The sequence below is a fragment of the Pinus tabuliformis genome, chromosome Q (genome assembly GCF_031772625.1).
Source record: "Pinus tabuliformis cultivar Carrire ecotype Pingquan chromosome Q, CPIR1, whole genome shotgun sequence".
In the NCBI taxonomy this organism is placed as follows: domain Eukaryota; kingdom Viridiplantae; phylum Streptophyta; class Pinopsida; order Pinales; family Pinaceae; genus Pinus; species Pinus tabuliformis.
The window spans coordinates 154,258,736-154,286,023 of NC_142296.1; the positions used below are offsets into that span (position 1 = coordinate 154,258,736).

General features: G+C 39.7%; 1 protein-coding gene across 1 annotated transcript in view; it reads right to left on the reverse strand.

Annotated features, from left to right (window-relative positions):
• LOC149218718 (uncharacterized) overlaps positions 1 to 27,288 on the reverse strand; it is a 345,217-nt gene that overhangs the window by 61,164 nt on the left and 256,765 nt on the right. The window contains exon 15 of the mRNA XM_089386617.1: positions 8,288 to 8,458. Within this exon, the coding sequence (XP_089242743.1) occupies positions 8,288 to 8,458 (171 nt within the window). The remainder of the gene's footprint in view (positions 1 to 8,287; positions 8,459 to 27,288) is intronic.

The following is a 27,288-nucleotide window of genomic DNA, read 5'->3' on the forward strand; positions in this document are numbered from 1 at the left end:
TTCCATTTAGACTAGGCATATAACTTAGAAGTGATCAAGATCCTTGCATTTCACCTACATCTTAGGACTTGCATCTCATATAGGTTAATGAAGCATCTAAGCAATGGTTGTCCATCCGGTTACTTGGTCTTAAATTACACTAAGCAAGAATTTTGACTCCATAAGGCACTGGTGTCATATCTAAATCTAATATAATCTTTGAGTCTTGCTAAATTTAACCAAGTAGCTAGGCCAGTCAATTGTGTCTCCCGGGCTTGTTGGTTGCCAACTTGCCTTCCACCTTCACATTTCCATAGGCACTACCCCCATATAGCCTGTAGTCGGGAGACAACTAGGACGAGTCAACCAGGATCAGAGTGACAACCCCCACCCTGAGCCATTGTCGTGGTTCTTGTACAATTTGAGCGACAACAGGGCACAAAAGCTGGTCTCTCCTGATGATGGAATATTCTGCAATGCTCCAATACTAAAGGCTTTGACAATGGTGCTTGCCCTTCCATGTCTCAAGGGGTGAGACAAACTTCCTGTGGGCCTCATATCAATTGCCAAACCATGTGATCACTGCTAAGTTGGCTGGGGCACACTAGTCCAAGTGCATCATCTTGTGAATAGAGTGGGGCAATGAGCATACTGCTGAGGGTGTTGAAGGTGTCGATGGCATGGAATGATGCTATGCACATGATGGGAGTCCCATGGATCTCAACGCTTCCCCTAGTGGTGTCAATATGATCCTTTGGTGGACATGGCCCCAATTAAGTTGCCCAGCCCATGATGAAACCACCTGCCAATTACATATAATGTCCAATGCACATCCTCACCATTAGGTACAATAATTCATTAGTGCATCTAAGTGAACCAAGCTTGTTTATCAAGGGCACATTGAGACTTCATAGTGGGCTTCCCTTCCAAATTTGGAGTTTCAAGTTCGTAATAATTTTACCTCCCTAGGTAGGAGTGACTAATAAACAAGGCTATTAGGTGTTCCCAGCCCCTAAGGGGAAAGACAGTTCCCTGGTACATCCTTTATTTGATAGATGTCATGTGAATTATGATGAATGGATGGAAATATGGGGGCCTCAATGCCAAATGCCATAGGTTCAAGGGTGACAATGATGAGGAATATCCACATATTGGGTGTATAGATGTAGGAGGGAGCAATTGTAGATATATGAGTTACCTCCTACTTTTGTTTCTCTACACTTCTTTATTTGCTTTCTTCCTTTTCTTGATTTTTCTTTGTATTACTACTCGAGGATCTAGGAAATAAGAGCATGTTATATATGATATAAGCAGTTATTACCCACTTAAGGTGGGGCAATTCATTGCCCACCAGGGTTGGGATGTGCATGGGTTTCTTAATGACATAGGGGTACTCATGGGGCCCTAGGAACTAGGGTAATGGCCATAATAAGGGGCAAATCTCATGTTTGGCTTTTTCCCACGTGCTATATTAATGCCTCGACCATCTTTTGCATTTTATAATATTTTTTTTCTATTGTTTCTTGCTTGTGGCCATGATATACTTTCAACGTTCTTTTCACTGCATGAACCTTCGGGGCAACATTTCCAGGCCTGACCCAGACATGTGGACAAGGAGAGGGGGTGTGCCACTACCTTGTGGACTTGGTGGTCATGTGGACCTAGAGAAAGAAAATGATGAAATAGGGCTTCTAATGTGCAGAGGGGAGTGAAAAATATGGAATGGGAAAACGAGACCATGCAACCAAAATCAGGGTTTCCCAAGTTGTGTCCTTTAAACTATAGGTCAATAAGGGAGATCCCATGGGACTAGCTTTGAGGATTAACTCCCCATCTAAGGTGAGGGAACAAAACCATGGTAAAAACCCTTCCCTCTTCCATGTCACCAACCAATCCATGACCAAGATGCCCAAGGAAAAACAAGAATAAGCACCTGATTTCGTAATGAAAAGCATACCTTTTAGGTTGGATTGCCCACCTTTGAACATATGCTCTCGACCGATGGGGAAGGGGACATATGACTAGTGTAGGGAGCGGAGATCAAGTGATACAATGTATCATCTACATTGGTGGATGTCGGGGTTGCTGACAGCTGACTTAACACAAATCTAGGAGAAAAATTCTCCTATCGGGTCACCCACTTTTGGTGGGTAACATCTAGCTCCAACTAGGACAAGAGCTCTTTGTTGAGTGCACAATCAATGTACTCGAACGAGGAGGTCATGAGAACACCAACAATCATGTAGGACCACAAACCTATATCCTAAACATCACAAACAATGTTGGAAGCATGTGTCCTTGGTGCACTTTTATCGCCCATGCTTTCATCAAATAATAAAACCATACACGAAAGTAAGCCTAATTTGATTTGATGGCCAAACCAAAATTTTATTTCTAAAATTCTGCCAGAAAGATTTAATGAGCAAACCCAAATTAAATTTCTAAATTCTACAAAATTTACCAGCTACAATTTAAACAAAATTTATCAATTTGATTCACAGATACATACCTGGCTTCCGTGTTTGAAGTCGATCTCGACCTCTTGTAGCACCAATTTGTTTTCATTACCAAAATGACCAAAACCTCCCTGCCAAACTGGGCACAATCTCGGTACCCAGTTCCAAAGTACTTCAAATTTGAAGCATTCTGGCCCCCATGCCCAAATCTCCAAGAACAATTAAGCTCAATCTCCCTCAATGTTTGTGGCTTTGTTAGAAATTCTTATCTCTCTATAGAACTCACAAAATCCTCCCTCTCTCATGATCTCCTCCACTCCCTTATATGCTTAACTCCACCATCTCCCAACCTCCTCGCTGTCAGCCTCCTCCCTCCACCATTTCCCCATTTTTCTTTGATGTCATCTCCCAATATTCTTGACCCTTCTTTTCTTTTGCATAGAGGAGGTTTAATTGAAATGAATCCTTGAAATGGTTCATTTATTTAGTTTAAGATTTAAAAATATTTTATTACATTTAATTTCCAACTTAACCAAATTGTTTTATTTAATATTTAAATAAATAAATTTAATATATATATATATATATATATATATATATATATATAAGAGCGGTTCACATATCAAGGCCCCACTCGATATATTTATTATATTCTGGTGAGTTAGGAATTTATTTCGGTAATCGATTCATCAACTTAAACTTAGACTTTTCCTAATATTAGTCAGTATGTATACTAGTGCAATACATGCAGTTCATGCATATATAGCTATCATATGGATGTCTCGTATCAGTGTTGCGGGGGAGCCCCCCCCCCCCCCGATCCCGCTCCCAATCCGCGCTCCGGGCGGGAGCGACGCGAGAGAAGGTCGAGAGCGCGCTCCCTAAAAAAAATTTCGCTCCCTGCATTTTTGGAAGTGTTTTTCCTTTTTTGCAAATGTTTTTTTGTAGTAATGTTCGAAATGCAATTTTTTTTGAAAGAAACAAATAATTTTTTAGTGGGGCAGCGTAATGATCAAGTTTGTGTCCCTAGTATTGATATGCTATTCATGGTAATGTTAAATTCTTAAAGTAAAAGGATGAAAATGAAATGACTCAAGATGTTTGAGAGTGGTTCCGACCTCCTTGGATTTCATATTGAGAAAGTAGAATTTTAGATTTCATTCAAAATCCAGCAGACTTATCAGTTTTTCAGGATTGGGGGATTGCAAAGTTTCCATTGAATTTTGTCATGTATTAGGGTATGGAACTCATATTTAATCAAGAGCACCAATCCCTCTATGTACCTTGATGTTAGTGACATTGATTGTCGAACTCCTCTATCATGACCCTCCTAAAAATGTACGCATCACTCAAACAAAATCTTGACTTGACATGCTATGCTTTTTCTATCTTATGTTAATGCTTAGAGGGTGATATTAATGACAAAGATCCCTATATAGATACAGAGGTAATGACAAAGATACCTTTGGATATTAATGCTTAGAGGGTGATATTAATGACAAAGATCCTGATTTTCCAACAAGACTAAAAAATTAGACATTTCTCGTGGTGGCAAGAGGCCCAAGCATAAGAAATAGATAATAGATTTACTTCTTTTCTCTAGTTTCTAGTAGTTTTTATAACTATTGACTCTTTCATATTTATTATGATATTTTTTTAACAATGTATGACAATTTAAGTTTGAAGTTGGCAATTATAACTCATTAGTAATGAATTATGAATATGATGCTTCATGAAAGTTGAAAGTTGTTTCATTTCATTTCATTTTATAACATTTCATTTCATGTTAGATATTATTTGTTGTAATGGTTACACTTAGCTTACAAGTACAACTTTGGTGATCAATGACGATAAATGTTATATATTGAATTTTGAAAGCTTGAAACTTTAAGATTGATGAATCATGAGACTCAATATGTTGTATGTTACTAACTTGTGGACGTGGTTGATGAAGATTATAACTTCTAGATGATTGTTGTTATATGGTTCAATCTATGTTTTTTTATGTTTTTTATATCTAATTCATTATTCTACATGTTTTTGTTGACAAATATGTATCAAAATATAAATATAAATAGATATATAGATATAGATATATATATATATATATATATAGATAAAACACTCCGGGATTCGCTCCCAAACCGGGAGCTTCTGCAAATGTCGCTTCCGCTCCTGCTCCCTGGTTTCATAACACTGTCTCGTATGCATGATAATATTCACATTTTGTTTGTAATTGTAGGTGGGTCATTACATCTAAGATGCAAGTGTAATCTAAATGCACTTATTCTAGTATGAGAACATGATATGATGATAGTAGCTATGCAAAATCAATATGCAATGCATGTTATACTACCATGCGTGCTACATTGTGCAAGCACTAGGTATAGTCATATAGCCAATGCAACCAACATATTATTAAATCAAGATCATATTTCCTACCCCTATAATCAATTATGATAACACTTGAAAGAAAACATGATAATTATGACATCCATATGCAAGGTCACAAGGGTGGGAGGTGGGAAAATGAGATGACCATACTCTATGATAAGGGATCATGAAAGCAGGGAAAAAAGGGGAATCAAAGACCATTCCTTCAAGCTTGAACATAGAAGAATTAATGATCAATCCCAAGCATTCCTTCCCAAACCCCACCTTAGGCATGTGATTCATCACAACACTTATGGGAACACATTAGGAGGGGAACGGAAAAGGAGATGATAGGGAAGTGAGATTACAACAATTGGGCCTCTAAAGCCTCTAAAATTATCATCTAGCCTTTCCACACTTTAGGGTAACTCCCTAGAGGTGTTTTTCACACAGTGGATTAGTTGTTTAAAGAAAATAGGTTGTTGTCACTATGGTTTTACACAAGTTTTATAGGATGTCATATAAGACAATAAGTTATTTTGACTTATAACTCCTTAACCAGACTTTCAAAATTAATAAAAACTCACATATTTGGTTAGAGCAGTGTTTTAAAAACCGGTTGGTTTGAACTGGTAACTGGTCAAATTGGCAAAAAAACCCAGTTTGACCCCTCCCTTCGCTTAAAAATTAGAAAAACCAGTACTAACCGACCGGTTTAGGATGGAACTCCATCATAAACCGGCGGGTTTATTGCCAGGGCAACCATAAATCCCACAGAATGCTTTTTTCGAGTTTTGAAGCTGTTTTGAGGGAAATTTGGGGTTGTTTTCCTCCAAATATAATCCCTCCAAGAAAAACATGCCTACCCTCTCATTTTCCTGACACATCTCAGCCCTGGCAATATTGGCAATTAATAGAAATGTTAAATTCTTAAAATAAAAATGACATTTCCTTTAATTTTCATTTTCATCCTTTTAAATTTTTAGCATTACCATGAAATGACTTAGGATGTTTGAGAGTGGTTTTGACCTCATTGGATTTCATATGGAGAAAACTAGAATTTTAGATTTCACTCAAAATTCAACAGACTTAATGGTTTTTAGGTTTTCATAGTTTGGGGGTTTGCAATGTTTCCATTTGATTCTATCATGCGTGAGGGTATGAGATTGGCATTTGATCAAAAGCATGAAGCCCTTTAAGAAACTTGATGTTGGTGGCATTGATTGTTGAACTTTGTTGATGCTGGTGGTATTGACTGTTGAACTCCTCAACCATGTCCTTAATAAGAATGCACTCTTCACTCAAAGGAAAACAACTGGTTAGGCACGCTAATCTTTTTCTACCACATTATAAGGATGAGGAGATGAACCCTTCACTCAAACCAAAATCATTGGTTAGGCATGTTAAACCTTTTCAATTTCTATCATGTTATAAGGTTGAGCAATCCAAGTCTAAAGACTTTGAGCTAGATGATGTTTATGTATCTCTTGTTGATAATGTTTATGTATTTCAAGTAGCGTTGAATCAATGATGAGTTTCATGAGTGACCATGTTGATCAGTAATTTGTAGTTTTCATGTCTGTTTTTGCTACTACTACTAAAGTTGTAAAGGAGTTTTAGGAGTCCTCAAACTTTGAACTATATTATTTATGTAGCTCATGTTGATGATCTCTTGTCTAGTAGTGGTGATGAGTTTGATCACGATGAGGAGTGATCATGTTGTTGATCATTGAGATGTAGACTTGTAGTAGGTCAGTGACCCCATAGCTTAGAGCATTGTTTTTGGACTGTAGAGGTCATTTAGAGCCTCATTGATTATGTATTTTGTAGCGGATATGTATTGCACTCAATGCCATTTTGATATATTCACCTTTCCATGGTATATAGATGAGCAAACCTTGCATATTTTGTTTCTATTGGCTTGGAATCATGGTTTTAAATCTTAAAAATAGTTTTTTTCATTAAAAATAAATTATTTAATGTATTTTTTAAAAACCGGTAGATAGACTAAGAACACCTCCACCTCATTGACTCCATATAAGGAACTAGACATAAACCGGAGTTGCTGGGGGATATTTAGGGACTCCTCCCTTGGTCGTTCAGGGGGTTGTGGACCTAAATAGCGGGAGCTTGGGCCGCATGCAACTGAGCCAAGCACTCTATTTGGAAGCTTTGCTACTGTCACCTTAGCAAAAAGCTTCCCTCACTTCAGACTGAAATAGGCAAATCATGGGGGGAATCCCAAGGGATAACTTCTAAGAGACTAAGTGTATCTCACAAGGAAGAAATCTGGTGGGACGCAAGGTTGGATTAGGAGCCGCAACCCCGACCCTCACTGAAGCACAATCATTTGCAGTGTGCCCCTCCGTCTTGCACACTATACACCAGACTTGTTCCCTCACTGCCTTCACCCAATTCATCTCCTAAATTTGCTCTGTTAAGGCCAACAGTTGAGACTATAACTGCACCAGTTTCGACCTTGCGCTAGGAGAGGGCATAGCTACAACAAGTAGTTCGATTATTCCCAGATATCCATTCATTGACACGATCTTCATGGCCTAGGCCTAGGCCAAGGCCTCCCACTGTGTAGTCCATTTATGTTGCATCAGTGGTACTCTAGTCAAAGGTAGTAGACCCTTCATAAACCACTCCAGACAGCTCATCCAGCCAGCCATAGAGACAATACAGAGAGAATACCACCAGAGAGGAGGGGTGGGCATCCCGCAAGCAAGAGAGATGGATGCAAAGACTGAGCATTAGGATGGTGTTAGACTTTACCATAACTTCCTTGTATTACTACTGGGAGGGAGGTTAGGCTGGTGCTCGTCACATTACTTAAGGATGAGTGGGAAAAAGAGTAAAGCAGTGAGTTTCACGGCATGTAGTGGATCCTTACTGCCCATCTAGCAAGGCTACCGTGTTGTTAGAGGCCCTGCTAAAAAGATTGTTAACAGGATGCACAATCACGGGCAAATTATGCTTCTTGAGCACCACTGACATTAAAATCCTGCAATTGACAAATTCCTTTCACAACATGGAGGTTCACCATATCAACAAAACTCCTAATTTGAAAGAAGATAAACCTATAATGAAGTTTGTGGCCCTTGCTAAAGGTATAAAAATCCTTTACTAAATCAGAATTCCCATTATCATCCCAAGCAGTTTGAATTGCAGACCTGATTTTGTTCGCATGGAAGCTATGAGTATTGTCACAGTAAAGAAAAACTATAGGGCATGGATGTTTTGAAACAATTAGGGGAAATTTTAGAATAGCTCCATTCAAAGGCAAAGTGTTAATGGAGGAGGAAAATCAGGAAACAGAAACCATACATATATTAATAACAGAAGGTTTCAGAACGGGAGAAGGAAAAAAAAAAAAAATTCCTAGTAACTTCATATAATTCAATTTGGAATGCAAAGAGTAAAAGAATAACCCATTTGCAAATAAAAGGCCTATGCATATGTTATGGTAGACATACCGGAAGGAGCATGAGGATTCCAATTGGTATAACTGAAGCTAAATCTGTTAGTGTCCTCCGAAGAATTTTCTTTTCCTTGTCAGTCAGCTCATCACCTGTTAAGGCTCTTTGTAGGAAGCCCATGGCAGCAGCCACATCAGTGGCAAGAAGCCGAGTACCTTCCCAGACATCCTAAAATAAATTGATATATTCATCAGAAAATTATAATAGTAAGTGTGGCTAATATGTCGATCATGACCAGAAAACATGCCTAACGGAGAGGACTAGCACAGTTGAAATATTTGCCTAATAGTCTTAAATTAGCTTTGTCACACCATCTAGTTGAAAATATGCATTTCCATTTATACCTTTATTTTTTATAACAATTATAAAATAAAGTACAAACAACAGTTTTTTAAAACTTAGAAAAGCCAACAACCAATATCACGAATAATTGGAAAGGATTACAAATAATGTAAGAACACTGTTCTCTATTATCTTACCATATACATCTTCAATACAAAAACCGGGAACTTCAGTTAACTATATCCTTATGAGCAATATGACTTTATAGTTATCTATATAAATCAAAACCATGTGATCTCCACTATAATCGGGTTGCAAGTTGCCCTGTAAACCAACCATACATGTTTGAAGTATAAAAACCCACTATTTATATTCTTCAGAATTCTCAGTTAAAATAAAAAATTTAGGCCCCAACTATAAATATAGCCTAAGGTGCCTCTTAATGAAAAGTCATGACTTTATTCTTATTACTTTTATTATATTTTAATTTTATTAATTATTAGCAATATTTATTTATTTATTTATTTATTATTAGCCCAGGCTCTATGTATATAACATTGTTTTCTCCTTTAAAAACATTTTTTCCTAAAAGCAATGTTGGATGAGTTTTTCTTCCGTTGTAGAGAGGCATCTTGATTCCCAATTTGTATTTTGATATTTGTGAGTTTTTTTAAAGAATGATGTAGGCTTTCCAACCCATATAGTTTGTAGTTCTTCCCTTGCCATTTGAATTCCTTAAATTTCTCTTGTATGTTTGGGGCATAAGTGCCCAATTGCATCAACCACTCCATGCGTAACACCATGTCCAGTCCAATAAGGGGTAAAGCATAATATCCAGATTGTAGTTCCAAATTTTGTATCTGTACAGAAACCTTATGGCATCATTGTAATCCTTTGATTTGTTGGCCATTAGCAGATGTAGCAAAAATATTCCTCATGAGTCAGGTAATTAAGAAATATTTAATTTTCTTGCAAGAATAATATTCACAAAATTGCATCCTTCCAAAATCTACTAAGATTGTGATATTTTTACCCTTTATGCTTCCCTTGAATTTTAGGGTCTTTGGTTTCACTTTTCGTATAATTGCCACAAGTGATATCATAGGTTTTCCATATCCATTGTTCCTCAAATGAGGTGGGATATAATGTGCTATAGGTTGTTGAATTTCTTCTTCTTGGACTATAACCTTGTTAAAGACATCTGAATCATCCTCCTTAAAACCCTACATGTGATTGATGCTAATGACACCTTAGCTGATTTTACATCTTCATAGAATCTAACATGTCATCCTCAACTGTTGAATATTCTAAGTCTATCTGTTAGAAAATTAATCTGTATTCTGCTGGTTTATTTCTTCTACTTGTAAATTCTGAACAAGTTATTTAAAACATTTAAATACCGAAATAAACACAATACAGTCACAACATCTACAGATCATCAGCTAAAAGAAAACAAACACACAAGTGACACCATTATTTTTGGACAAATGTCCCCGGAAAAACCTAATGCGGGAAAACCGGTGCAGCGATTCTGAGGGTTTATTATTATGCAGTATTTCTTTGAGTACAATTGGGTGCCTAACCGGCTCACCCGACAGAGAAAAATAAACGGCAGCAATACCTCTATATTCGGAAACATGTATTCAGAAAACCTATCCCATGAAACCCTCTCTGGCACAACTGAAGCTCAACACTGGCCCTTCTGACCTTTGCGTCAGCCTCCTGCTTATCTGCGTCAGCCCTCTGAGGCACTGCGTAGTCTCTGGGACCCTCTACGCCACTCCAGCAGCCTCTGCGTGGATGACGCAGTTTCTCTAGCCTCCGCGCTGTCTCTGCTTGGCTCTGCGTGGCCTAAACTGGCTGCTGCTCTCGCTCTCCCTGCATCTGCGCTAGTCTCTCAGTATTGTCTCTGCCTCTCTGCCCATTACTCATTACCCCTCGCTGCTGATCACTGATTCACTTTTTCTTAGCAACCCCGCTCTAGCAAAATGAATGACTGATCACTTTGGTGTATTCTCCAACTGACTCTCAAGCCTCTTCTTATACTTTTCTCGTTGGTCCTTCAACGACCGAGATTAAATCTCTAACCAATGGCTAATATTAGATTTGGTTTGATCCATGACTTTTGGAACCTTCTAACCTAGTTTTATATCAATACCCATTAATATTTTATTTTTCCTAAGTTCAGACTTAGGAACTCCATTAAAAATATTAATTATTTTAATATCTCTCAAATCGAGTACAATCTGTCCAAACCATTTCTGGGTCTTGGAGATCTCATGTGCTTTAGCCTTTCCACCAATTTTCATGGCTAGAACACATCCAATGCTACCCCAAATCAACACTCCCTCTTAGCGAGGATTGTGCTCTAGTAATACTCCACACTAAAGATCACCCTGATTATCCGGCACTGGTACCTGTGCTGATGCTAGGCCTCCCCGCCCAACATCCTCTGCACTGCTGCATCCTATACTGCTGCCCATGGCCTTGCCACTGCCACTCCTGCATCCATACAACAACTCCCCTGCATCCATGTTGTTGCTGGTCCATACTCCCAACACTGCATATGCACTGCATCCCCCTCTCATCATGCTACATCGTGCTATTGCATTGCAACTCAATTACTGAGAAGTAAGTAACCGATTCACCCAACTTCTGACATCCCTATCAGGCTAGAAACACTCCCGATGTTGAAGCTCCCTTTGTCGCTAACAAGTGCTTCCTCTATTGACCTCTGCGTTGTTGCAACAACTCCCTGCATCTCGCATCGTTACACACCTCTCTGTGCCATCCTACACTGGTGCAACACTCCCGTGCCTCTCGCACTGTTGTAGCCTGCTAGCCTCACACTGCCTGGGGACTCTTGCACTGTAGCACTCTCCACCGCTTCATCCACATCCGTCTCTACCTACATCCGCCAATCCTGCTACTCCTCTTCGGGGTTCCTGTAGGAAGGTATAATCCAAGAGGTTGGGTACCTCATGGATCCTGCCCCTCATCGCCTGTAGTCCTCTTAACTATAGCTCGATGTCTCCCCACTTCTTTTCAAGTGGCACATGAGCACTCATGGCACAATCATCATCCTCCTTGACTTCTTTCTCTGCCTTTGTTGGCGCTGCCATTGAGTCAGAAGCCTCTCCCTTACTCTTCTTCCTCGGACACTAGTTCACACTATGACCTAGTTCCCCACAATGGAAGCACTCGACTTTGGAGAGGTCCTTCTTCTTCCTCTTCTCCTACTTTCCCACAGATGCTAGAGCCGCATCCTCTTCCTCTTCCTTCTTGATCCTGACCCCTTTGTCGCTACTCCCCGCCTTGGTCAGTCGTCTGATCTCTTCTTGACGAAGAGCTGCCCACAGTTCTTCCCAATCCGAAAGACTCTTCCTGCCCAGTATGCTTTGGAAAAACGTCTCCCAATCCTCGGAGATTGCGTTAAGTGCGGTCCTTACCATCAACTCCTAATCCATCATAGCCCCTATGGAAGTTAGTTTGTTATGAAACCAACTCACAAAAAGATAGAAAAGATAGATTAATGCCTTAAAATTCAACGTCTTCAAGGGGGCAACCTCCTTTACATTACACAAATGAATGATTCTTGGATGATTCAAATGACAAAACCTCCTTTCTATATATAGGAGTCTAAGGGGTCACAATATAACCAAGCCGACCTAACAATAATAATATAAAGGCACAAAAATAACAATAGAGGGATTCTATGGGTCATAGTAATAACAATATGGGGCTAATAGGGGCACAACAATATTAACAAGGGATACAACTACAATAGTATTGGGGTAATCACTAGTATTATAGGGACCTAACATGCCCCTCTTCTTCAAAAAAGTGTTGTCCTCAACGCTTGAGTAGTTCTGGATGCTTCTGTATAAAATTCTCATCCTCCCATGTGGAATCTTCAGCGGATAAGTTCTTCCACTTGATGAGATACTCCAAAATTGATCGATTTTGTAGCTGTCGAGTTCTTGTTTCTGTGACTACCTCCAGTTCCAACATAATTTTTCCTTCCTCGTCAAGTTTTGGCAATATTGTTTGAACTGGGAGCTTGTCGCCTATAACCTTCTTTAAACATGAAACATGGAAAACTGGGTGCACTCGAGAAGCTGCAGGAAGCTCCAATTTGTATGCCACAGTACCAATCTTTTGCAACACCTTGTACGGACCATAATACTTTGGTGATAATTTATTCTCCTTCTTAGCTTGCTTGAGGGACATTTGTTTATATGGTTGTAGCCGTAGGAATACCCAGTCACCTACATCAAAACTTCTTTCGCTGCGATGTTGATCTGCCTGTTGTTTCATTCTATTCTACGCCAACACAAGGTTATCCTTTAAGAGTTAGAGGACTTGTTGTTGATGCTTGATGTGATGTTCCACTGCTTGAATCTTAGAATTTTCTCTTAAATATGATGTGATAGATGGTGGTTGATATCCATAAAGTGCCATAAATGGGGTCATTTTTGTTTTGTATGGAAGGAAGTGTTATACCACCATTTAGCCAGAGGCAACCATTTGACCTATTGTGTCTGTTTATCAGATACAAAGCAACGAAGATATCCTTCCAAACATTTGTTTACTATCTCAGTTTGCCCATCAGATTGAGGATGATAAGATGAGCTATGAGCTAACTGAGTACCAAGACAAGAAAATAATTTTGTCCAAAAATTTCCAGTGAAAATGGGATCTTTGTCACTTACAATAATATTTGGGTTTCCATGTAGCTTTTGAATTGTTTCCATAAATGCATTAGAAACTGTACTGGCTTTAAATGGATGTGATAATGCACAAAAGTGTGCATACTTGGTAAGTCTGTCAACTACCACCATGATGACACTCTTTCCCTCAGACTTGGATAAACCTGTGATAAAATCCATTGAAACCTCCTCCCAACGTTGGCTTGGAATGGATAAAGGTTGTAATAGACCCAGAGTCTTAATTGTTTCAACTTTATTTTGTTGGCAAACCAAACATTCCGCCACAAACTTTTGAATATCCGATTTAAGGCCATCCCAAAAAAATTCCTTCTTAACCCTGTGGTAAGTTTTTAAAAATCCTGAGTGCCCTCCTAAGGGAGAAGTGTGCATTTCCATAAGAATCTTTTGTTTGAGTTGGGAATTCTTATAGAAGTATAAGCGATCTTTGTACCATAACGAATCATTTTTCCAGCTAAATGTATCAGATGTACTGGAATCTTCTTGTAACTTTCGAATAAGTGCCCACACTTTTTCGTCATTCTACCATTCCTCCCTTGCTTCGTTTATCCAATTTGGTTGGATAATAGAAATGGCGCACAATAATGCTTCCACATCCTCATCCTTTCTTGAGAGTGCATCTGCCACCACATTTTGCTTCCCTTTTCTGTAGATGATTTCAAAGTCATAACGCAACATCTTTGTGACCCACTTTTGTTGCTCTTCAGAGGATAATCTTTGTTCTAAAAAGTATTTAAGGCTATCATGATCTGTTTTTACCTTGAAGTGTCTTCCCATTAGGTAGGGTCGCCATTTCTTAAGTGCATGTAGTATTGCCAACATTTCCTTCTCATAAATAGCTTTGTGTAAAAACTTTCCCTTGGTTGGACGACTCTCAAAAGAAATGGGTCTTTCATCCTGCATTAAAACAGCACCAATTCCATTTCCTGAAGCATCACATTCCACAATAAAGGTTTTTGTGAAGTCTGGTGTAGCTAAGACTGGTGCTTGGCACATTGCCTCTTTAAGATGTTCGAAGGCCTTTGTTTGCTCTGGAGTCCATGAAAATGCATCTTTCTTCAATAATGTTGTTAGAGGTGCTACTATTCTCCCATAATTCTTAACAAACTTGCGATAATACCCTATCAACAAGAGAAATCCTCGCAGATGCTTTATGGATGTGGGAATTTTCCATTCCTTAATGGCTTTAAATTTGATAGGGTCTACCTTAACTCCTTCATGAGATACAATATGACCCAGATATTCCACCTCTTGTACTCCAAAGAAACATTTGGATCTTTTTGCATATAATTGTTCCTCCTCCAATAGTTGTAGCACCCTGTCAACATGTTCAACATGATCCTTCCAAGACTTGTTGTAGATTAGTATATTATCAAAAAATACTAGCACAAATTTTCTAAGGAAGGGTTTGAAAATGGAATTCATCAAACCTTGAAATGTAGAAGGTGCATTGGTAAGGCCAAAAGGCATGACCAAAAATTCATAATGACCCTCATGAGTTTTAAACGCTGTTTTCGGAATGTCCTCATTCTTCATTTTGATTTGATGATATCCTGAACGAAGATCCAACTTGGTGAAGTAAATTGATCCATGCAATTCATCCAGTAATTCACCAATGACAGGAATGGGAAACTTATCTTTAATAGTGAGCTTTTTGAGCTCCCTATAATCCGGACACATGCGCCATGATCCATCCTTCTTGTGCACCAATACTACTAAAGTAGAGAAAAAACTTTGACTAGGTTGAATTATACCAACCTCTAGCATTTCTGCAACCATACGTTCAATTTCATTCTTTTGGGCATAGGGATATCTGTACGGCCTGATGTTTGGAGGAACACTTCGTGGAATCAAATGAATAGCATGATTATGATCACGAATAGGTGGGAGACCTTTGGGAGTCTCAAATACCTTGGAATGATTGTCCAAGACTTTTTGGAGATCTAGAGAAATAGATGATTTCGATGTGGAAACATCTAGCGAACATAATTGTGCAACTACACCTCGTTGTTCCTTTTTTAGAAGCTTTGTCATATCGTTAGAGCTGATTATCATTCCTGGTTTCCTTGCAATACCCCTTAATTCAACTTCCTTTGCTTCCACAGAAAATTTCATGAAAAGTTCTTGAAAATTAAAAGCTATTGTACCCAAGGATTGTAACCATTGGACTCCTAGTACAACATCAGCACCTCCCATTGGAATGAAAAGCATTGGGCTATTTAATACATATTCTCCCATGGATAGCTTGATATTATGGCACTTTCTAGAGCAATTTATCGTTCCTCCACTTGCAACCATCACTTGACACTCTGGTGCTGGATATAGGAAGCAATTCAATTCTTTTGCGATCTTACAATGAATAAAATTGTGGGTACTTCCTGAATCAATCAACACTATTACGTTTTTCTTCTTGATATGTCCTTCTATCTTGATAGTTTGAGGAGTGGTAATTCCAGCCAATGCATTACAAGATATGGTTGGATTCATTACTTCTTTATCTAGGGTTTGTTCCTGGAGTATATCCTCTTTTTTTGACATTTCTTGTTCCTTTTCTTCCTCCTCTTCACAATCTCTGTAGAATAATTTCTTCCCAGCACACTTTTAGTGTATTTTCTATCACAATGTTACTTGGGAGCGAGAGCGAAAGCGGGGAGCAAGAGAGAAAACGGGAGTGGGAGTGACATTTTCAAAAGCTCCCAGTTTGGGAACGAATCCCGGAGCGATTTTTTAAAAATATATATATTTTTTAATTTTTGATACATATATGTCAACAAAAACATGTAGAATGATGAATTAGATATAAAAAACATAAAAAAACATAGATTGATCATTGAACCATATCACATCAATCATCTAGAAGTTATAATCTTCATCAACCATGTCCACAAGTTAGTAACATACATATTACAACTGCAACATCAATGTTGCACGAAGCGGGAGCGAAGCGGAAGCGGAAGCGGGAGCGCGGGAGCGTCATTTTCCAAAAATCTAGGAAGCGAAGCGTCCGCGGAAGCGTCTGCTATATATATATATATATTTTTATATTTTTTTGCATTTATACTCAAAACAAACATCCCAAATACCAAATTAATTGTAGAAGACATGAAAACATGCATATTTTTGCATAAATCAAGATAGATATGGCATCCATGATTCCATTGTAGTTACTAGTATGTACAACAATCATCTATATTCTAGCTATTACAAACATACATCAAATTTTTATAAATCAATTTCAAAAAATCAATAAAAATCAATATAAATAACAAAATTCTAGTTTACCACAAAATTCTAATATCAAAAATTTCAAAAATGTTTAAATGTTTTTGTTATTGATAACCACGACTTAACCTAAATTCAATGTAAACTGACATGAAATTAATTAATTAAAAAAACAAAAACCAAGCTAATGAAATTTAATGGAGATTAAATCAAAGCAAATGCATATGGGAAAAAGGGCGAATCGCTGGCGTGAGTGAGCTATGTGTAGGCTGAGTCTAGAATTGTGAATGAGGGGACTCGTGATGAGGTGGGTGGGGGAGCCCGTGAAGTGGACCGGATCCCCTCCCTCCTTCCCTCCTCTTCCGCGTGCTCTCCCACCCCACCATAGTCGGTAGCAAGCCAACTGTTGCACGCGTCAATTGTGAACTCTACGTGGCCGTCTCTTATCACAATCAACTCCACTTCAGTATCTGTATACCGTAGAATTCAGGGAGTTTGTTCGCGGGATTTCGAGCTTTTCCGGCCCTGCTGTCCCCACGCCTTCGAGAGCCCTCGCTGTTTTGACGCCCCCCTCCCAGAATTCTCTTGACCGTCGGCCGTCCACTGTCGTCGGACAATCATAATGTCGTTCCCGTTTGTATTACTGGCGCCGTAACGGAAATTGATTGACTTCCCCTATCATTTGATGATCATATTCATCGTTACGTTAGCTGACGGAATTTTTGTATTGCATTCACACACGGTGCCGTCGACGGTTTTTTTTTTGTGTTTCTACGGCACAGGTAATTCGATCGACAGTCTCGGTCGTTGATTGACGTTGAAGCGTGGCGCTTCGGGGCCCACGCTTCCTAAAATCCAGGAAGCGCTTTAAAAAATGCGAATCGCGCTTCAGAGTTTTTGGAATCGCGCTTCCTGGGGCGCTTCCGGAACGCTTCCGTACGGGGCGCGATTCCTGCCTAGGATCCGGGGGGGGGCGCTTCCTGCAACGTTGTGCAACATATTGGGTCTCGTGAATCATGATTCATCAAATTCAATCTTAAAGTTTCAACTTCAAGCTTTCAAAATTGAAAATTCAATATATAACATTTATCATCGTTGATCACCAAAGTTGTACTTGCAAGCTAAGTTTAACCATTACAAGAAATAATATCTTAGATATTTCTAAGTTCTAACTTCTAACTGTTAACATGAAATGAAATGTTATAAAATGAAACATCAATAATGAAATGAAATGAAACAACTTTAGTCTTTCACGAAGCATCATATTCATAATTCACAATCATTACCAATGAGTTGTAATTGCCAACTTCAAACTTCAAATTTTCATTGTCACAATCATATATTGTTTACAAAAAATATCATTATGATATGAAAGGGTCAAGAGTCAAGAGTCAAGGACTCAAGACTCAACAGTTATGAAAACTAATAGAAACTTGGAAAGACAAGTAAACTGTAAATCTACATGTGGCCCTTGCCACGAGAGTCTCCAGGAGTATAAGCAGGTCGTGTTGGTCTTCTAGGAGTCTCCCGCACAAACTGATGACCAAAACTAGAAGGCACATGCCCTCCACGTGAGGGTGTAGATGGAGGTGGCGACAGCAAAGGAACAAGACTCGGAACTCGAGCACTGCTACTGGATGGTGGAGGTGGCATGGCTGCTGCAGCTGCTTCATCTTCATCCCTTATAAGTTCCTCTTCCAGTTCTTCAAGATGTATAGTGCCATCATCCAAATTGTCTTCCTCTGGGTGGTTGTCCCAAATTTTATATGTGGGATCCTCATAAGCCCGATCACAGTAATGACTCAACAACCTCAAGTTGTAGTGCACATAAACGAAGCTTTCTGCTCGGTTTTCATTGAGTATGTTTCTTTTCACATTATGTATGAAGTTGTGGGTGCTCCAACACCTCTCGATAGAAGAAGTATCTACAACCTGTGATAGAACTTTTTTTGCCAATTTTGGCAAAAGTCCCTGGCCGCCATATGTTTCCCCCCATGTGAGAGAATCAAATCTGTCTCTGTCTTCCATTGCATGGAAGTTACCAAACAAACCAGTGCCATTGAAGTATTTTCCTATTTCAAGGTGCATAGCTGCACATTCCTCCCTGTCAGGTATCAACTTTTTCTAATGCTTGCAAATATCCTCTAGTTACCTCTGCATCTAAATGAGGTTTGGTCCTAATCCCACCCCCTGGTGCAGGTTGGCCCAACCAAGATGTAGAGTAGTATTTTGGTGTAAGGATATACGCCAAGCAATGGGTTGGAAGATTAAGTTTATTCCACCGTACACACACAAAATCGTGAATCAGTTTGTACAAGTCGGGATCTCTGTTATGAACAGTATCTTTTATTTGCCCCAACATGGTATCCATCTACTCATGCACCTCGCCAATCACTGGTTTATTTGTATCTGCAAACTTGAATCATGTGATAAATGGGCTTGGTGAAATCCAATACTTGCCTCACACTTGACCAAAACTAACCATCAAGAGCGACCTCCTCCACCAGTTCAAAACCTCGCCTATCAGCTGCATTTGTAGCCCTTTCCTTTAATACCTGCCAATGTGGACTTGATACCATGCTAGCCAATGACTCTCTTACCTTCAAAAGGTGCCTGAAGGTGAGGTAATAGCTACCAAATCTGGTCTTCGCAATCTTCAATAACTCCAATCTTGAGTGACTGCGGAAAAGGCCATGGGTATTGCTATGATTTGTAATAAATTTTATCATTTGTTTGCCTTTCTTGTACAAATCACCAATCCATTTGTGTTGTGCATTTTTGTTCTTGAAAACATCATGCATCAAAAGGTTCAATATGTGAACCAAACATCCAAACCAAAATATGTTGGGGTATTTATCCTCGATAATTGCTCCCGCTGCCTTACAATTAGGAGCATTATCAGTGATGACTTGGATGACATTGTATGGCCCAATACAGTGAATTTTTTCAAGTAATGCTTCTGCAATGTTGATGGCGGTCTTGAATTTGTCTTTGTAATCATATGCAGTTAGAAAGATGGCACCACTAACAGACACAGCAAGAACACTTATCAATGGCTTGCCTTTTACATTTGTCCATCCATCAGATACAATGGACACCCCATGGTCAGTCCAAGAACTTGTCATTCTATTCAAAGAATGTGATATTTTTGCTTTTTCATGATCAAGTCCAACAGTTCTTGCCTTGTCATACCCAGGGCTCTTGTATCCTTTAGGGGCATCATTTATGGCAGAAACTATTTTGTGCCAATAAGGTGAGCGAAGAACATTGAGTGGTATCCCACATGCATAAATAAACCTGTAAACCTTTGAATCCACATCATTCCTACACCCCTCATCAAGGAAATCTGATATGGTTCTACGCCTTAAAGCTGGTGACCCTGTGCCTCCATATCCACTACCTTGGGAGGATGATGAAGGAGTTCTTTGTGCTTGTGATTGTGAGCTTGGTTCAAAGAAACCCCTTGATTTTTTAGATTTGTATTGGGCTTCCTCCTCTTCCCTTATGTATTTGGCTCTATCTGCTACTGACACAGCTGCACAAGTTTTGATTCCTATTTGTTTATCTCCATCCCATGGCTTTTTCCCGCAGAGGTGTTTTCTGGCACGGGTGTATGAACCTGTGTAATTATTGTTGCAATGGGGGCAATGAAATTTAGTGGTTCCACCTCCTCCCTGGTTCAGGCCTGTTAACATATTTCCACGATGGGGTTTGGTCTTGTTTAGTTTTTTGAGAGTCATGTTCACCCTCCTCTAGCTCCTCCTCACCGGGGTTTTCATCAAATCCACTTTCTCCAGCGTTTTCATCCCCCTCTTCATTTTGGCCCCTCTATTTCCTACTCTCCAACACCATAATAACCAGAAAAGGGACCAAGAAGAGGAAAATGGCAAGAAATATAGATGATGTTTGATATTTGTAGGCTTTTGAATCTACAAAATTTAATGGGAATGGGAATGGGAATAGGAATGAGAAAATTAATTTAATTTATTTAGATTAATTAATTTTATTTATTAATTTTATTTAGATTTATGATTTTTTTACCAAATAAACTAAACTAAATTAAATTACTAAATTACTACCTAACTAAGGTTTAAAATACTAACTTATTAAGTTACTAACCTCTTTGCAGGCTTTCTCCTTGCTCCTCGGCGCTCGCTCCTCGCTTCTCCTCGCTCCTTTGCTCAATCTTCTTTGCTCTCCTCAACTCATTCAGGTCACAATGAAATGTTTTTTTGCCCCCCAAGTCGTATTAAAACAATTTTTTTTTAAATGAAATTTTTTTCGTGTCCGCGGAAATTTTTTTGCCCCAATCGCTCCCGGCGTCGCGCTGGTCGCTCCCGGAGCGAAAATTAAAAGCTCGGGAGTGATCATTCCTTGATTGCTCTTGAGCTTTAATTTTCGCTCCGGGAGCGACGGGAGCGACACTCCCGAACTCGCTCTCGATTTTGGCAGGGAGTGGAAATTTTTTTATCAGGAACGCGCTCCCGACCCGCTCCCGCCCAGAGCGCGGATTGGGAGTGGGTTCGAAGGGGGGCGGGAGCGCTCCCCCGCAACTCTGTGCTATCACAACTGTAACAAAGCCCTTTCTCTTTTTTCTTCCAATTGTTGTGGTGTCAACCTTATAGGTTGTGGAAGGCTAGGGGCAACAACATTTCCATCTTTATAGTTGTGAGTGGTAGGCTTCCTAGTTGCCATAATTTTGCTTTCCATTTTTCTTGCTAATTTGAATGCCTTCTCCAATGAATCAGGCTCTCAAAGGCGAACTTCATATTGGATATTATCCTTTAAAGTCCCTATGAACACATCAATCCTATGCTCCTCTGGAATATCTTTTACCCTTATGTTCAATTTTTGGAAGTCCTCAATGTGATCCATCATTGAACCCTTTTGTTTGAGACTTATCAATTGGCTAAGAAAAGTGTTGCTTTTTGTATCCTCATAATGTGCTGTCATTTCTTCCATAAAAATTGCCCAAGTGACAATTTTTTTACGAGAGCAAAGCCATTAATACCATACAAACTGATTTGGTTCCAAATATAAAATGGAAATATGTACCTTTTGTGAGTTTTGCACATTATTGAGATCGAAAAATTGTTCCATCTGTAGTATCCATGTTGCAGGATCCTTGCCATCAAACATCCTCATATCGATTTTTGGAATATGGTAGTTCTTAGATCGAACGTTAAAGTCTATGAAATCATGATTAACATTTTTTTTTTCTCATCACGAGTTTCCTTTACTACCCTTTCACCACTAGTAAGTATTTCTTGTAGAAAATTTGTCAAATCTTCCTTCAAATCTGTCTTCAAATCGTCCATCTTAGCTTCCACGTCATTCATCTTAGCTTCGACGCCATATATTTTAGCTTCTACATCTTTCTTTAAACCATCCATCTTAGATTCTGTTACTTTTTGTGCGAGTGACATTTGTTGCACCTGGTCTCGTAATTTTGATATATCATGTTGCATTTCTTCCTCTTCTTCATGAGTCATGCTAGAGCTTTTAGGTTGCTTACTAGGTGTTTGCATTTTCTTTCCTCGAGGCATCAATTACCGATAATAATTCTTTACTATGCCCTTTGAATTCCTTCAAAATAATTTTCCAAACCAAGCTTAAGCAAAAATTTAGAAAAATCTACACACCTTTTTTCACTTTGTAGGAGCTTGATATTGCATCTGATGTATCTCTGTAATTTCGGATCTTCCAATTCTAAAATTGCGACCTGCAGTAGCCCTCTGCGTCCTCTTTCCAATGCCACTAGTCTGATCGAATTTAGATTCTCCAAGAAAGAGTTTTGCACAATCTCCCAAGATGACCTGATTATATACCTTTTCAGAAGAGCGAACTTGTATGAAGTGCCACGTGTCACTGTTTTGACCTTAGGATCTTAAAAAATATATACAAGAAACTACAGTCCGTCCTCTTTCTGTAACTTTTTACGAAATTTCAATTTGATGCTCAAAACAAAATTATGACAATTTTCCCCAGGTCCCCTGTTTGGAATGTAATTTGGGAATCTGCAAAAATGCCAACTTCCTCAGATCATATCTCTGCAAATATAGCGCGAAAAGCTCTGAAATTCAGACCTGCAGTTCAGAACGATTTCGGTCCAAATGGGTTTTTTTTTTAGCATCTGAAACGTTGTAGAACAAAAGTTATCGTGCAAATGCCACGATGACCTGTTTGGAGCAGTGAGACCCTAGAATTCAAAGCGCTGATACAAAATGTTATGAAACCAACTCACAAAAAGATAGAAAAGATAGTATCAACGCCTTAGAATTCAGCCTCTTCAAGGGGGCAACCTCCTTTACATTACACAAATGAATGATTCTTGGATGACTCAAATGACAAACCTCCTTTCCATATATAGGAGTCTAAGGGGTCACAATATAACCAAGCTGACCTAACAATAATAATATAAAGGCACAAAAATAACAATAGAGGGATTGTATGGGGCATAGTAATAACAATATGGGGACAATAGGGGCACAAAAATATTAATAAGGGATACAACTACAATAGTAATGGGGTAATCACTAGTATTATAGGGACCTAACATAGTTGGTCACAGATCTCCTTCAACCGACCGAGGAAGACATATATCTTCTCTTCCTTCTGCATCTGGTATGACCTTAGCTAATTCTCCGTGAGCATCTTCCTCTGCACAGAAGTATGCAGGTACAATGTCTTCAAAGTGTCCCACATCTCCTTTGCCATTTCCTTCTCGGCAATATGTAAGACCACATGATCCTTTACCCCATAAAAAATAATACACTTTTCCTTAGACATTGCCCGTACCTTTCATTAGCTACCAGGTCAACTGGCATAGCCATCACTCTCAAGGCGAAGCCCTTGATATGATGTTTGTTTAGAATGGATAAGATCCTGGCCTTCTAGACCACAAAGTTGGACGCTCTGTCTAGCCTGTCCTGATCTCTCAGCCCATTCACAGCGATCTCGCTGCTCTTTTGTCGACTCCTCCGAGTCTCTCTACTTCCTACCTGGAAGTTCTCGTTCGACTCCTGCTGAGTCTCTCTACTTCCCGCCTAGAAGTTCTCAGTTCGACTCTTGCTGAGTCTCTCTACTTCCCGTCTGGAAGTTCTCGGTTCGACTCCTCCGAGTCTCTCTACTTCCCGTCTGGAAGTTCTCTTATGGACTCCCACTGAGTCCCAATTTCCTTCCTGGAAATCCTTTTGCCAACCGTCATGTTGCCCCTCTCCAATCGTCTATGTAACTACAACACTGATCCAAATTCTTTGGCTAGAAATCTGCCTCGACAGCAACTTCCACTACCTTGGTCTTGCCGTCTTAGGTATTGTTCTAACCACAGTACCCCACCAGCTTCGCTCTCGCAAACTGCCCACAACTTCCTTCGCGCCAGCAACTAAAGGATTGAGCCTCTTGGCTCTGCGCAATCCCAACACCGGCAAAACGACTCCCTCAACCAACTGCGTCAGCCCTCCTAGCCTCTGCGTGAGCCTCTCCCTGCCCTCCTCAACCTCTGCGCTGGCCTCTCTCTCGCCCGAACTGATGACACAGTCCCTCTGCGTCAACCCTTCCTCTGTTGCTTCTGCAAGATCAGCTGTTGTCACTCGGGACAGCGGATTCTGTTGCAAATGCTCTGCTTAGCTGATGCCTTCAGCTTTCCTGTGATCTGTAACCACGCTCTGATACCATTTTGAATTTTCTATGTCTATCCACTAGAAAATTGTGAAAATTCTATCACTGCAGCGACTGATTTACTTTTCCTACTTATTTCATCATAAGTTATTCATGAAATTACTTCAACAAACATTAAAATAAATATTGTTGCAGATATCACACCGTAATACAGAAACAAACATATGCACAAATTGACACAGTTATTTTGGACTAATGTCCCCAGAAAAACCCAATGTGGGAAAACTGGTGCAGCAAGGGAGGATTTTATTATTCAGCAATTTTCGTGTACAACAGGGTGCCAAACTGGCTTACCCACAAATAGAGAAACTTCCAGCACTTTTCTAAACCTAGTGTAGGACCTACTGACCTCTGTGTCAGCCTACTGGGGCTCTGCGCAGCCGCTCTGAGCTTCTACGTCACTCCTGCAGCCTCTGCGTGGATGACGCAGACCCTTTTGGCTCTGCGCAATCTCTGTTGCCTTTGCGTGGCTTCCTCTGGTTCTACGTCTGCCTCTTCTGTGCTGATCTCCCGTCTCTCTGTTCTGTACTTGCTGCCTCCTGACTGCTCTCCAGACCACTGGTTCAATTTCTCAGCAAACACCCCTCCAAAAATTGAACTAACTGGTCTTCCTCAGTATATTCTCCAAGTGCCCCTCAAGCCTCCTCTTATACTTTTTCTGTTGACATCTCAACGGCCGAGATTAAGTCCCTAATCAACGGTTAAGATTAGATCTGACTTGATCCATGTCTTTTGGACCATTCTAACACAGATTCATATTAATACACATTAATATTTTATTTTCCCTAAGTTTAGACTTAGGGACTCCATTAAAAATATTACTTATTTTAATACCTCCTGATCTGTTTAGAATCTGCCCAAACCCTTTCTGGGTATTGGAGATCTTATGTGCCCCAACCTCTCCACCAAATTTCGTGGCTAAAGCACATCCGATGCTACCCCAAATCAACACTCCCTCTTAGCGAGGATTGTGCTCTAGCAATACTCCTCAACAATGTTGCATTAATCATTATCGGGATAATATTGGCGCGAGGAAAAAATCGGAAACAATCGTAATTATCGGGAAATAATCAGGAAAAAATCGTTTGGTACAAAATAATTCATTTTTTTTCAATTTTTTTAATATCTAAACAATCTACAACATAAAATAAATACATTGACACATAAATATGATAAAAGAACTAATATATAAGATGTTTAATATCATTTCCGGTGCTAAAATCACACATAACACTGAATCATGTCTTGAATAGTAAGTCCCGACTCCTGAGTCCCAACTCAGCCTCAAAATATCAACAAAAAAATAATAATCTATCCCATCATGTCATAATGTCATATACAATAAAATGAAGAAAATAACTAAAGTCTAATCCTATTGATTTCCTCTGCCCCTCTTGCGAGAAAATGCCACAGCGTTCCCTTTCCCTCTAGATGTAGATGCTGGTGCTGGTGGAGTTGGCAATGGAATCTGCTATGCTCTAGAAGCTGAAGAACTAGAAGTAGGAGCTATAGGAGGTAGACCACATTCTCTAATGGTGGCAGGGGTAGCCCGGGTAGGTGGTGTCACCTGGAAACATTACAATGTCCCAATCCTGAAATCCTGAAAAACTGATAAGTCTGCTGGATTTTGAATGAAATCTAAAATTCTACTTTCTCCATATGAAATCCAATGGGGCCGGAACCACTCTCAAACATCCTGAGTCATTTCATGGTAATGTTAAAAATTTAAGTAAAGGGATGAAAATGAAGATTAAGGAGAATGTCACTTTTACTTTAAGAATTTAACATTACCATGAATAGCATATCAATACTAGGGCCTAGACTTGATCATTAAGCTGCCCCACTCAAAAATTATTTGTTTCTTTCAAAAAAAATTGCATTTCGAACATTTAGCATCCCTTATAAAACCGCGTTGCCCCAACCCTCGGCGATAAATTGGAAAAAATCGCGTATAAAAATAAAACGCGAGTATTACTCGCGATAATATCAGCTTCGGGAAAATATCGCAATTTTAACAACACTGCTCCTCACTGAATATTACTCTGATCATCCGACATCGGTACCTGTGCTGATGCTAGGCCTTCCTGCCCAACATCCTCTACACTGCTACCCATGACTCTGCTACTGCCATTGCTGCATCTGTACGACAACTCCCTCTACATCCGTGTTGTTGCTGGTCCTTTCTCCCAACACTGCATCCGCACTGCAACTTCCTCTGCATCTGTGCTTTTGTTGGTCCTTTCTCCCAACACTACATCTGCACTGCAACTCCCTCTACATTTGTGCTGTTGTTGGTCCTTTCTCCCAACACTGCAACTCCCTCTTCATTCGTGTTGCTAACACACTGCTTCTGAAAGGGGTTCTTTACCATCCCCATATTTTCCCTGAAGTAGTCAAATTTTGACTTTCCAAGGGCCTTGGTGAGGATATCTGCCACTTGTTCCCCTGTAGGAGTGTAGGTCAACTATACAGCTCCTCGTTGGACACAATTTCTAACAAAGTGACACCAGATATCAATATGCTTTGACCTATCATGAAATACTGGATTCTCAGAGAGTGAGATGCAACTCTGATTATCACACATGATCCTAGTTGCTTCCATATTTCTTCTGAATAGGTTTACCAGCAGTTTTCTAAGCCATATGGCCTCACACGAAGTTGTGCTTGCTGCCATATATTCTGCCTCAAACGAGCTCAGAGCCACGGGCTTTTGTTTTCTACTGCACCAAGAGGTTATTCCCGATCCAGTGTTGAAACAGTGCCCAGAGGTACTTTTCCGATCCACTGAACTTCCTGCCTAGTCTTCATCAGTAAATCCACTCAACCTGATATCCTTCCCCTTGTTGTACAAGAGCCCATAATCAACTATTCCCTTTAAATACCTGAGAACGTGCTTAGTTGTTGCCCAGTGATCCCTCTTTGGTTCCACCATGAACTGACTGAGGGTGTTGACAGCGTAGCAAATATCCGGCCTGGTATTGACTAGATCAATGTTGCACGAAGCGCCCCTCCCCCCACAGTTCCAAGCCCCGAAGCGCGTCCCGTACGGAAGCGCCTAGGAAGCTTGGCCGAAAGCGCGCTTCCGAA